The sequence below is a fragment of the Acartia tonsa genome, chromosome 4 (assembly GCF_053477335.1).
Source record: "Acartia tonsa isolate MP-2025a chromosome 4, ASM5347733v1, whole genome shotgun sequence".
Taxonomy (NCBI): domain Eukaryota; kingdom Metazoa; phylum Arthropoda; class Copepoda; order Calanoida; family Acartiidae; genus Acartia; species Acartia tonsa.
In genome coordinates this window covers 32,899,464-32,913,767 of record NC_137263.1, presented here as the reverse complement: position 1 = coordinate 32,913,767, position 14,304 = coordinate 32,899,464, and the positions used below count along the sequence as shown (strand labels likewise).

The following is a 14,304-nucleotide window of genomic DNA, read 5'->3' as shown; positions in this document are numbered from 1 at the left end:
GGGAAGGGTGGAGGGGGGGGAGTATTTTGAAAACAATGTGATAATGTTATGAAAGTTTGTAAATGGGCACTGGATCATTTTCTATGTTTTGGACATTGTTGACACTTACAACTACTTGTACAGACATTCAGGGAAAACGACTGTTCAATCGTAATCTAAGTAATTTTGTTTATTTTTATTCATTTTGTCCAAGCCTATATACAATTATCTGTTAAAATGTTCAATAAATCATAATTACATATACAGACATTATTATCGAGATGGACAGGCAGACTTTTAAGACATTATTATAGAGATGGCTGCGTGTTTTCAAAAAGCTTAAAAATCGCCATGTAAATATAACATGCGAACTTTCCGATTAGGATTATATAGTAGCTATGCTTTAGAAATTGTACCTAAATGTTAAAGGGATCATCATACAAAGTTATCAAGATATACCATTAAAAATGAAATAATACCAGCTATGCAATAATCTTGTCCAAAATAATAGATTTTCCTTATTAATTCTACAGAATGTCGCAGTATGCCTCAGTTCTGAATTAAAAGGATAGGTAAATGCAAGATAAATAAATCAATTTGTAATTAATTCAGCTCAACAAAATAAGACAATTTCTTATTAATCTTAATAAATTTTTGCTTGTAAATTGAGTTTAAAAATTATACACTTCTATTTTAAAAATTACAATTTTTAGGTACTACTTTAAAGTGTTATTTTTCTCCGAATGGCCTATTCTATTATCCCTGGTTTATAGTTTTTTTCTTTTTTATTAATTCTTGCCCTACCTAATTCTTGTGAAAAATTTATATAATATTAAAGTCATCGCAGACTAGTTTAGATTTTATTGAATGCAGTATTTTTGCTTCTACACATTTAGTTAAACTTGGGATTTCAAATTATCTTAACTTTTTAGAAATGGACACCGTATTTTTAATTTTATATTGTTTAACAAACGGACGTGTGGGCATAGCTTGTTTTTTAATAGCTGTGCTACTACAATACAATATGAATATAACTAGCGGCTACGCCCCTAGCATTTAGTGGCTATGTTTTCGAAGGAGAAGGGGCTATAAAAAAATATCTTAAAACCATCCCGAGATTAAAATCTGTAAATAGAAAAGCCTGTATAGGACCTATGTGAAGCTTGCTCTCAATCAGTTCAGTAGTTATCGAGATTCTAAGCTTCAGACACAAAAACTAAGACGTTGAATGTACTTTAAATTTGTAGTCTTTAAAAATGTGGCAAGAACTTTATATGTAGAAAAACATTTACTATAATTTCTTGCCTCAAGAGCTGATGTACTTTAACCCCCATGCATAGCTTTCTTCGCGTTTAATAGATAATTTCAGACATTTTTTGTATACTCTAAAAGTCCACTTAACAAGAATAGTTATATCCAAAAATGTCGCAATTTTAAAGATATTTTGTTGTTGATTTTTGTGTATTTTTGCCAAATGTACATAATCCATAATTGTCCGAACAATCTAAATTCTTGTTTAGTTCTTAGCTTTTACAAATAAAGGAGTGTCAAATATGTTTTCAAATAATGATATGTAAAAGGAAAGAAGAAGGAAATCAGGGGGGAGGGAGGGAGAGGACATTGGACTATAAATTACACTGGTACCCAAAGTTTTATAAACACGTTCTTTCATTCGTTCAAAAATTTAAGGTTCTAAGTAGATGTGTCTAAACTTTTCAACTTTATCAGGGAGGTACACCATTGTATCCTCCATTGTCTTATCCCTTAAGATCCTTGCAAATTATTCAATAACATAAATTAAAGCATTATTATATAACATTTAAATATAAAGAAAGTTAGATAATAAAATGTTCTCGCACCGGTGACTCCAAATTTTCCAGCGTTTTTATATTGTTCAGTAATCTAGTGGCGATCATGGAGTGATATACAATCATTTAATTGTTTTATTTTAGTGAAATATGTCTGTGATGTACGGGGATATTGATGGTTAAATTAATCTACAATTCTTACATTCCTCTAATACTTACCAGCTACTACAGGCAGAACAAAATGAGGGGGAAGATTAATTTAACATTAATTTTCTATCCGTGTGTTCCTGCAAATATATAGTAATGTTTGTCTGTCTGTCAGTGTGGTTTATGTGAAATTCTTTTGTGTAAACCATTATATAACTGGAGTTAACTTGTTTTAATTATTACTAATTTTACTCAAGTACATGCCATGTACTATTTTATTTACTAGTTGCTTCGCCCTATGCTATTAGGGCGGGGACATTAAAAAGAATCTCTGAAAAGTAAAACCAATATGAACCACAATGTTCCGAACAGCTTCAGACAAAAAAAAGGGGGGGGGGTTAATGCAACCATCTCGTAATCAATGATTAAATGGCACTTAGAATTCGAATTTCGATCTGAAGTTTTTCATGAGTAATCCTTGGTAGGTCTATTTTCCCTAAATGGAACAAAAAGTTGAAAAAGTAATGGCTGGCGGCTCAACAGTTTAGCCGTTTTTTGCCTATTTTCAGGGCAAATTCATCATTAATTACGTAGGATCAACTTTTAAAAACATATTTTTGGTTAGATTTATGTTAAATGATATCAATAACCATTTTTTAATTTCTAGTACCAACAGCTACCGGCTAGAACCATTTGATAAGGTTTTTGAGCGACAAATTTTCCATAGAATTAATTGTCAGAATCCTGGTCCCTTTTCCCTGCTTAGCTATAAAATGCTAAAAAGTACTAAATATTTACATTATGGGTAAAATGACGAGTGTGTGTGCGTGCCTGTTCTCTCGGGTGTGTGTGTGTGTGTGGAAAATGCTTAGTAAACTTTATGCATTACTTTCATCAAAAATGTTTCAATTTTCTAACAAAAAAATACATATCTAGAGGGATGTTATTAATTTCAGTTACATGCATTTTAATGATTATGTACTGAAAAGTTAATTTTGTTTTTAAATAAACGCCCAATGAATAGAGTTTGTTGAACCGCTATCTTATTTTAAATGATCTGATGTTTTTTTCTAATTGACGCTTATCAATATTTATCTTTAAGAGTTAAAGGTGTTCTCCCCTTTTCGCTAAATGGCTATAATATTTTTGAATTTTTATAAGCAAGATAAAAGCATTAACAATCACATTTGTATTATTAATTGTCTTGATATGATTCAGGCGTTTTCCTAATAATTTTGTTGTTATTTAAAGATATTTTTAAAAAAATTAATATATGATATCACATAGAATAAATAGATATTGTGAGTAATTCTCTAATACCCTGTTAAAATAATTTACTGAGCTGGCTAAAAAAAAACGATACCCCGTACCCCTTATTACCTTAGCCCATCCCTTCCACTTACCATTGAGAAACGTATTGGCCAATATCTAAGGATTAAATTAGCAATTTAAATTGACGAAATAAATATCCTGTCACAATAGCCACCTATTATATGTCCAAGTATAGAATATGGTTAGGATCGTTCAAAACTTTTGGGTTTTGGCTCCCATTCGAATTAAGAGTTTGCTCAGAGTGGATTTTTTATGCTTGTATGAAAGAACATTTAACATGAATGCATAATTATGCCTTGTATCATCTTTCATATAAACTAGATTTATACTGCATCAAGTATATCATGTACCTATCTATATCTGCATAATTTATTTAATGTTTATTTTATTTACATGAGACAGAATTAAAAAATAATACGTATTGAAATTTTACATGTATACCTTTTAAAAACTAAATGTTCTGCTAAAAAAAAAGTTTTTAAAGGATAATAGTCTAATAAGAGATTTGAAAGGCTAAATGTCTAACTTGAAATGCGATAGTCAATTGTTATGACGAAAACTTGTTTTTTTATTGATATAATCTTTTAACACATAAACAATTTATTGTGTAAATAATTATGAACACGGGCATAAGACATGTTTCAATATTTAAAAAACAATATCATTTTTTTAAAATATTTTAAAATGTTAAAAAGAATTAATTCTAAAACACTTGATTTACTTTTTTCAAACATCTGTTTTTTTGGCATTTCGACAAAACAAAATGATTAGTTCAACTTTTAGATTTTGTATTAATTGTGACTGTCAATCTATAACAAACAAGACGTGAATTTTTCGGTGTCTGACTTTGATATCGCCGCTATAGTGACATTTTACTTTTGAAAAGAAAATTATCTAAATTGGTTTAACAGACATTTTAGAGACTAAAATGAGACTATAACGAAATAAATTATGATATGGTATACATTTTTTTGTAGATGGTATATTCATATGGATGTAGATTTTTTTACTTTGGTTCTTTTGTTGATGTAAACAACATTGAATTTTGCAATAAATAAAATTAGGAGTGTGTGAATATTATAAAAGGAGAGGTCCCAAATTTTGAAAAATTGTTCAACTGAAAAATAAATCTTTGTATATGTGGTATATACTCAGATTCAAGATGAAAATCTGTAAAGTTTCCTTATCTTAGAGTTGAGTGCAGTTTCTTTTGCCAGGGAGAAAGAATAAGTAAAACTGTAAAACTGGAATGGCTACATTATAGCTACTTCAATGGTGTCTTTTTTTCGATTTTCTTGGAATTAAATTTAGATTTGCTATGAACATGATTTTTAAAAATGTATCTTATATGCTACAATTTTTTTATTGATATATGTGATTTGTAAAGCCACAATTTCATAGAAAGAATCTAATTCATAAATGACAGATGTACCTTAAGATTTAAAAGATTTGATAACTCAATGGTAGAAAATAGAGTAGTGTTTAAGTTAATCTAGTTTAAACGTGTTGTTCAGAAAAAAAATTGCAAATATTAAAATTATTATTAAAAATTAATTTTTTTTTTTGAAGAAATATTTTGGGAACATTTTTACCTATTCTTTTATCCATAAGTTTCTTTAATCTTTAGCCATCCCAGCAAAATTTTTTCATCTTTAAATCTTTTGTTCATCAATCCACTCTTCTCTTTTATAACTTCATAGAACTCTTTCTGGCTCTTTTTATCTTGATTAAAGGGTTTTATGCTATACTTGCCATCAATGAAACAAATTACTTTTTTTTTAACAATCTAAGAATCTGAAAGTTAGTTGGTTATTGACATATTTTGGCCCAAACTCTATACAAATTTTGTGATACTTTTGCTCCTTGAAAAGTTTGACTTGTGTCCAGAAAATAAAGGAAACTTTCAAGTGGCTGGACTCTGATGGCTGGCTGCAGGGTTGCCTGCTGGTCAGGATGGAAATAAGCTTTTTTTGTTAAATACAGGGAGGCAGTGTAAAGTACTCTAATACCCAAAGTTTTATAAACATGATATACAGTGTGTTTTTTTTTATGAGCACTTTTTTGAAAGCAATTTTACCCCACTTCTAGTTATCACACTTTAATGATTAATGGCTTATTTTCTTCGTTTTTTAAGGGAAATTATGAAAAAACCAAAAAAAATTACAGTTTTTGTTGAAAAAGTACAGTAAAGTTGAAAATTAAAAACTTAGGTGACAACATCTAAAAATGGTTTTAGCGCATTTTTCTTATGCTCAAATCTTCTACCCTTTGCAAGAAAAAAATTGGATTTTCAGTAGTCGACTTTGGGGGGCCAGTACTTTCTCCCTGATTGAGATATGGCCTTCAAACTTTGACCTATTCTAGTACATGTCCCCAATAGTATCTGTATAAATTTATAGCTCTATATCTCAACTTTGAAGCGTTTTGCAGCCATTCTTGCAAAAGGTAGAATATTTGAACATAAGAAAAATGCGCTAAAACCATTTTTAGATGTTGACACCTAAGTTTTTAATTTTCAACTTTACTGTACTTCTTCAACAAAAACTGTAATTTTTTTTGGTTGTTCATAATTTCCACGAAGAAAATAAGCCATTAATCATTAAATTCTGATAACTATAAGTGGGGTAAAATTGCTTTCAAAAAAGTGCTCATAAAAAAAAACACACTGTATTATTTGTTTGCTCAAAAACTTTGGTATCTTTTTTAAAATTAGGGTTGTTTGCAAACTAGTGGTGTCCAAACTATTCTACCATTAACATTAATCTACAGAAAGGCTATTTATCTTTATAGAGGATGTGTATCAACTTATCCTCCATTGTCATTTCTTATCCCTTAAAATCCCTAATAAAACAAATCTGAAAGATTTGGGCAAAAATACAGGGATTGGCTTCTGCCTTTTTTTTGCTTTGGTCTGAATTACAAAATGGTGGCTGAAATTCCTTCAAATGGACGCGACTCAAAGTATAATAGTTTGGAAAAGTCTATAATATGTTAGAAGAAATTTTCTCAGAGTACATATATAAATTGCATAACTGTGAGTGTTATAAAGATAGATAAAGGAGTAATGGAGGGGGGGGGGGGGGCAGCTATAAGTGCATAATTACACAACCCACTTTCATGTGTGTTTGTGCCATGTTTCTGCAGCTTTCCTGGTTACAGGGCATGGACTAATATGTACAGAAATATTTCTTTAAAATGTTTAGTTGGCTAATTTGGAAAATAAATTCAAATTCTTGATAAAGAGATTATGATTTTTAGACAATTTTTATGATTACTGATAATCATTTTAAACTTGTATTATACAGCACTTGTCGAGGAAAAAGTGAGTTTTTTATCAAATGTAATATCCCTTTCAGCTGCCCAATTCCTCTGGTTTTATTTACTGCAATTACACATATGTATCTAAAATCTATATTTTTGTGGCAGATTAAAGAGCAAAAACGTCATCGTTTTATATGTATATCACTAATAAAATGAAGGAAAATAAGAAATGTGGATTTTTCATGCTAAATAAACATTTGAGAATATTATTTTTAGAAATTGTAATTTTCTAAATTCAATATACTGATACAATTAACAAACAAAAGAAAATTTGAATACGAAAGAAAGAAATCAGACACATTTTCCTTCTACGATTCTAATCTCTAAAGGTTCGGACCTTAAGAATTACAATTCTTTTTAGTTTTTGGAAATAGGAAATCATTTATCTAACCTAACCACATACATGCAGTACTTTTCAGCTCCTCAGTTCCACTAGGTGGCCCCTCTCCTCCTTATAGAAAAATATCCTCTTATAGGTCTGCATTTAGGTGTTAAAAAAATTTTTTGGCGCTACGCGCCAAAAAATCACTAAAATAAATTTTTTGCGCTTCGCGCCATATTAACACTAATACAATGGTAATTCATTTTTATTAGAATTAGATATTATGCTGAAGACAGTCAAAGAATCCCCTTCTTAACAATCTTAAAGCAATTTTATAGTTTTTTGTGAAAAAGAAATATTTACAATTTTTTTTAAAAACTGAATTTTGATCAATTTGATTGGTTAATTAAAATGATTGATATTTTTTACTTATTATTACTTAGGTAGTTATTTTTTAGACTTCAAGAAATATTTTTGTATAATGAATATTAAAGGGGGACGTAACTGAAGCTTTTTTGATGCAGGGGGGGGGGGGGGTTTCTCAGGAACCACTTGATGAACCGTGTAAATTTTTTGGACTTAAGCCTTATGGGTATGAACATCTTATGGTTTCAAAGTCAACCCCCTATCCCCCCAGGGCTCAAAAAACCCCTAAAAATGAACCTAACCTTAATTTTCTCAGAAACCATTTGACCAATAGGGATGATTTCTTAAACTTAAGCTTTTATGGTTATAAACTAACTTCTATTTTAAAAGTTACTCCCATGCCACCAACCCCTAGCCCTCCCTGGCTCCAAAAAACCCTAAAATGGACCTATCCTTAATTTTCTCAGAAACCATTTGACCAAAAGAGATGATTACTTTAACTTAAGTTTTTATGGTTATAATCTTCTAGCTTTTAGCCTAGAAGTCACCCCCCAGCTGCCAACCACTAGTCCTCCGGGGCTCCAAAAAACCCTAAAAATGAACCTAACCTTTATTTTCTCAGAAACCATTTGACCAATAGAGATGATTTCTTAAACTTAAGCTTTTATGGTTATAAACTAACTTCTAGTTTAGAAGTCACCCCCCTGCTGCCAACCCCTAGCCCTCCAGGGCTCCAAAAAACCCTAAAAATGAACCTAACCTTTATTTTCTCAGAAACCATTTGACCAATAGAAATGATTTCTTAAACTTAAGCTTTTATGGTTATAAACTAACTTCTATTTTAGAAGTTACTCCCCTGCCGCCAACCCCTAGCCCTCCAGGGCTCAAAATAAACCCTAAAAATGAACTTACCTTAATTTTCTCAGAAACCATTTGATCAATAGAGATAATTGCTTAAACTTAAACTATAATGCTAATGAACTAAATTTTGGTTTAGAAGTCATCCCCCTGCCGCCAACCCCTAGCCCTTTGGGGCTCTAAAAAACCCTAAAAATGAATCTAACCTTTATTTTCTCAGAAACCATTTGACCAATAGAGATGATTTCTTGTACTTAAGCTTTTACGCTTTTAAACTAACTTCTAGTTTTGTAGTTACCCCCCTGCCGCCAATCACTAGGCCTCCCGAGATAAAAAAAACCCATAAAAATGAACCTAACCTTTATTTTCTCAGAAACCATTTAATCAATAGAGATGATTTCTTAAACTTAAGCTTTTATGCTTATAAACTAACTTTTAGTATAGAAGTCACCCCACCTGCGCCAACCCCTAGTCCTCCGGGGCTCAAAAAACCCTTAAAATTTAATCAAGAGAGATGATTTCTTAAACTTAAGCTTTTATGCTTATAAACTAACTTATAGTTTAGAAGTCACTCCCCTGCCGCAAACCCCTAGCCCTCCGGGGCTCAAATAACCCTACAAATGAACTTCATTTTCTCAGAAACCATTTGATCAATAGAGTTGATTTCTTAAACTTATGCTTTTATGCTTATAAACTTACTTTTAGTTTAGAAGTCACCCCACTCCCGCCAACCCCTAGCCCTGCGAGGCTCCAAAAAAACCCTAAAAATAACCATACCTTAATTTTAAAAATCAGCATGTTTTAAATGGACATTTGGACTTTCTGTTAATGATTATAGAGTAGCTACGTTTTTTAATTGTACCTAAATGCTATAGAAATTATCATGCAAAGTTTAAAATCAATAGGACAATTATAATATGTCTAAATTAACGAAAAAAAGCTAACTCTCACAGACCAAACCTTATTAAAGAAAAGCTCTGCTTTAACAAAATTTTTAATTAACAAAGTATAGAGTCCCAACTCTTTTTCCCATAACAGCTGAAGTCCAAAATATCTGCATTTAATAATGCGGTTCCTGAGAAAACTGAGGTTAGGTTCAATTTAGGGTTTTTTGGAGCCCCGGAGAGCTAGGGGAGTGACCTATAAACTATAAGTTAGTTTATAAGCATAAAAGCTTAAGTTTAAGAAATCATCTCTATTGATCAAATAGTTTCTGAGAAAATAAAGGTTAGGTTCATTTTATAGGTTTTTTTTTATCCCAGGAGGGCTAGGGGTTCGCAGCAGGGGGGTGACTTCTAGACCAAAATTTAGTTTATAACCATAAAAGCTTAAGTTTAAGAAATCATCTCAATTGGTCGAATGGTTTCTGAGAAAATTAAGGTTAGGTTAATTTTTAGGGTTTTTTTGGAGCCCCGGAGGGCTAGGGGTTGGCGGCAGGGGGGTGACTTCTAGACCAAAAGCTAGTTTACACCCATAAAAGCTTAAGTTAAAGAAATCATCTCTATTGGTCAAATGGTTTCTGAGAAAATAAAGGTTAGGTTCATTTTTATGGGTTTTTTTTTATCTCGGGAGGCCTAGTGGTTGGCGGCAGGGGGGTAACTACAAAACTAGAAGTTAGTTTAAAAGCGTAAAAGCTTAAGTACAAGAAATCATCTCTATTGGTCAAATGGTTTCTGAGAAAATAAAGGTTAGATTCATTTTTAGGATTTTTTAGAGCCCCAAAGGGCTAGGGGTTGGCGGCAGGGGGATGACTTCTAAACCAAAATTTAGTTCATTAGCATTATAGATTAAGTTTAAGGTTAGGTTCATTTTTAGGTTTTTTTTTGAGTCCCTTAGGGATAGGGGTTGGCGGCATGGGAGTAACTTTTAAACTAGAAGTTAGTTTATAACCATAAGAGCTTAAGTTTAAGAAATCATCTCTATTGGTCGAATAGTTTCCGAGAAAAATAAGGTTAGGTCAATTTCTAGGGTTTTTTGAGCTCCGGAGGGCAAGGGGTTGGCGCAGGTGGGGTGACTTCTATACTAAAAGTTAGTTTATAAGCATAAAAGCTTAAGTTTAAGAAATCATCTCTATTGATTAAATGGTTTCTGAGAATATAAAGGTTAGGTTCATTTTTATGGGTTTTTTTTGATCCCGGGAGGCCTAGTGGTTGGCGGCAGGGGGGCAACTACAAAACTAGAAGAAGACTGAAACCATAAGATGTTCATACCCATAAAAGCTTAAGTCCAAAAAATTTACACGGTTCATCAAGTGGTTCCTGAGAACCCCCCCCCCTGCATCAAAAAAGCTTCAGTTACGTCCCCCTTTTACTCATATTAGCAACTATTGAAGCTTCATGAAGAAATATGTAAAAAAAAAATCGTAAAAAGTTAGCTTTTTTGTGTAACACAAGAGAAATAAATTGTTAAAAGTTAGCTTTTTTGTTTAACACAAGAGAGAAAAAATACATGATGTCAAGTTCTTATTTCTGTATACAAACTTTAAATGAAGATAGCTAGACTTTGAATAAAGGAAATAACACAAAATTAGGTTATTGTTGTTTATATCTGTAAAAAAGGGGGGAGGCGGATGTGCCACTTTTTGAAACCAAAAGTAAAACATGCATGATCTCAGCCCATAAAAGAGTTACAGCTCTAAAATTCAGCTCAGCAGTTGCTTTTGTGAAGAACAATATTGAATTGTGAAGAAACAGCGGCAGAACCGCCGCTCCTGCCGATTTTTTTTGCATTTTTTCGCCAAATAAGACAGTTCTCAATCATCTGAGATAAACTTTTTTCTCATAAAGTGTAAAATCTTATAAGTGTCAAGGCAAAAGAAATTTCAGCGGGAAACAGTGGTTTTCGGAGGGAGCGGCTGTTCCGCCGCCGTTTCTTCACAGTTCCATTTTGTTCTCCACTAAAGCAACTGCTGTGCCGAATTTTAGAGCTGTAACTCTTTTATGGGCTGAGATAATGCACGTTTTACTTTTGGTTTCAAAAAGTGTCACATCCGCCTCCCCCCTTTAAAACATGCATTTTAAGTGTCCTATTTCACTTATACTAGGCCTACCTAAAAATGCCGGGACTCGAACTGGGCGCACCTGACGCTATATTCTTTAACACAAACTTTGTTTGCATTTAAGAAATATTTACATAGACGTTGATTTTGCTAAAATATTCCTATCCTAACTAAAATTATGATAATTTATAGATTTTTTAAAAATAGGGTAGCTTCGCTCCTCCAAAACAGCCAGACGTGCTTACCAAATGCACATTAGAAGTTAACAGAAGCAAATTTAAGTTATTTCCGAGCTTAAGCAAAAAAATTACATCATTTCTTCAAATACAAGCCTAGATATTGAAGTTTACTTTTGTCTAAAGATCGCAATGTGTAGTATAGAGAACTAAAATCAAAGAGGTTGCTCCTCTTTTGTGGAGGTTGGCCCCTCCTTTTTAATGTGGTGGCCCCTCCTTTTCAAGGTTATAACACCTTAAAATAGAACATAATTCTAATCTATAATACAAATTAGAACGATGTCTGTCTGTTTGTCTGTCTGTCTGTTTGTTTGTAGAGAAGGATCTCGCTAACCGCTGAACCGATCGGGTATTCCTTTACAGGGTAGCTTCTCATAGGTCCCGGGAAGGTTTATAACTATTTTCTTGGGGGGTAGGACTCCCCAAACCCCCCCAAAAATAGTGGGGTCGACTACCCCCCCCCCCCCCCCAAAAAAAAAGTCCTCCCCCCAAAAAAAAGTCTCCCCCCCAAAAAAAAATTTTTTTTTAAAAATTTCCTTTAAATCTAAAATACGAAAAATTAGTTTGATCTAACCCCTTGGGGCAAAGCCCCTAGAGGCTAGGGGCGAAGCCGCTAGTTATTTAATAAAGAATCATAATATAAAGAACTAAAATAAGAGGTTGCTCCTCTTTTTTAGAGGTTGGCCCCTCATTTTAGGGGGGTGGCCCCTCCTTTTTAGGGGATTGCCCCACCTTTTTAGGGGGGTTGCCCCTCTTTTTTAATGGGGTGGCCCCTCGTTTTCAGGGTTATAACACCTTAAAATAGAACATAATTCGGATTATTTAATTAGGAATCATAAAAAGAACTAAAATAAGAGGTTGCTCCTCTTTTTTAGAGGTTGGGCCCTCATTTTAGGGGGGTGGCCCCTCCTTTTTAGGGGATGGGCCCTCTTTTTTTGGGGGGTGGCCCCTCCTTTTTGGGGTTGGCCCCTCCTTGCGAGGAGGTTGGCCCCTCCTTTTACTAGGGTGGCCCTTCATAAGGAGGAGAAAAGTTGGGTTCCAGTTGGGTTCCAAGAACCCAACTACTGCATGTATGCCTAACCATTGCTTGACAATGGCCGGTGTCCTATTTGTATGGTTAATTAAAGCTATGCACAAGCAAATATCATATTTTATAATGTTTTGAAAGTGATAAAAATTTTATTAAGAATTGGACCCATCACATTTTAAGATTTCTAAATTCACAAAAGATAGAAATGATCTCTTTCTTTTCTTATATTGAGTTTCAGTATTCCCTGAATACTCAATTATCGAGTTCTTTTTTACACACGAAATATGCATTCTATAAACCTTCGATTTTATCAATAAAATTCAGTTTTTTTTGTAGAAAATAATCCTCTCTAAGTGTTCAAAATTAATCTTATGGATTTTTTTGCTTTGTTACTCAAAAATATTGCGTTTCCGACGTCGTATGTCTCTTGTTAACTCTGTTTTATAAAAAAAAATATTTTTTTACTTAGCTAAACATTTTATAAACATCTTTTGCATTTAATTGATACTTTTTAAATTATATACTTTCTTATCATATGTTATATAATTATAATTTAATAAATTACACATTAGATCTTGTGGTTATTTTTTTATTTGGTATATAGGCTAGTTGCAATCTGTAGTTTTATTTAAAAAAAGATATTCCTATAATTTAGTAGGTTATAAGAGTACTAGCGGCTTCGCCCCTAGCCTCTAGGGGCTTTGCCCCAAGAGGTTTAATCAAACCAATTTTTCGTATTTTAGATTTAAAAGAAAAATAAAATAAAAAAATTTTTTTTTTTTTTGGGGGGGGGGTATTTTTTCATTTTTGGGGGGGTTGGGGGTGTCCCATCCCCCAAGAAAATAGTTATAAACCTTCCCGGGACCTATGAGAAGCTACCCTGTAAAGTAGAACCCGATCGGTTCAGCGGTTAGCGAGATCCTTCGCTACCAACAAACAAACAGACAGATAGACAAACAAACATCGTTCTACTTTGTATTATAGATATGTTGGGACACTGAATTATTCCCACTTCTAATAACAAACCGGACAGCCTAGCTATACAGAAAGAAGGACAGACAGACATAAACATTCAATGAGTTGCTTCACTACTAAAACACAACTAGTTCGAGCTTAGCTAGGAAAACTTTTAGGTCTGAATAAAGTTTTCAATGTAGAACGGATTTAGATAGACAGCAGGGTTGCAAAGGATGCGTCATTTTATTTATTGATAATTAAATAGCAGGGTTTTTAACAGAAAAATGCTTAAACATTATTTCTAAGGCGCAATCGTTTTTCTTATATTCTCTATTGATAACAATATAGCACGCAATAAAATAAAAATTACAAACAAGATTATCTTATTGTATCAGAACAAGTTAATATTCAACTATTTTGAAATCTACTTGAAGAATCTATGCTGGTCGTTTTTGGTTTTTTGGTGGTTTTACAAAAACAAAAATAATTTTATTCCTGTATGTTAGTAATGCAGAGTGTATCTGTTTAAAACCTTTATACTATTTTATATTCTGGAACCAACACCATTATTTATTTTAAAGAGATACTTCTATTATTGATATTTAACGAGTATAGCTTTTTTTTAGTTACTTAAGTCAACATTTTGTTAGGCTAATAAAATCTGTCTTATAGAAGTATCCTTCTTAACTTTTCTTTATTTCTTTTTAGTTCTATTTTCTATAAATATTTTTACTTATCATGTAGGTATGTATTAAAAATCTGCAATTGTTAATTGAAATTATTATTAATATTTTATTATTTCAGAATGGCCGAAAATCTGAATTCCCAGTTCATGCAAGGATCTCCTGTTTTGGATCAAGTTTAACAAGGACAATTAGTTCCATATACGTTCATATTTCATTGTGATAATAAAGAATTAATCTTCATGTGAAATAGTTGAATTTAACTTT

General features: G+C 32.3%; 1 protein-coding gene across 2 annotated transcripts in view; it reads left to right on the top strand.

Moving 5' to 3' along the window:
* The window catches only part of ave (sterile alpha motif domain-containing protein aveugle), a 72,772-nt gene extending 58,475 nt beyond the window's left edge, over positions 1-14,297 (top strand). For both annotated transcript variants that reach the window (XM_080157612.1, XM_080157613.1), the window contains exon 4: positions 14,159-14,297. In XM_080157612.1, coding sequence (XP_080013738.1) covers positions 14,159-14,219 — 61 coding nt within the window. In that variant the 3' untranslated portion in view covers positions 14,220-14,297. The remainder of the gene's footprint in view (positions 1-14,158) is intronic.
* The last annotated feature ends 7 nt before the right edge of the window (positions 14,298-14,304 follow it).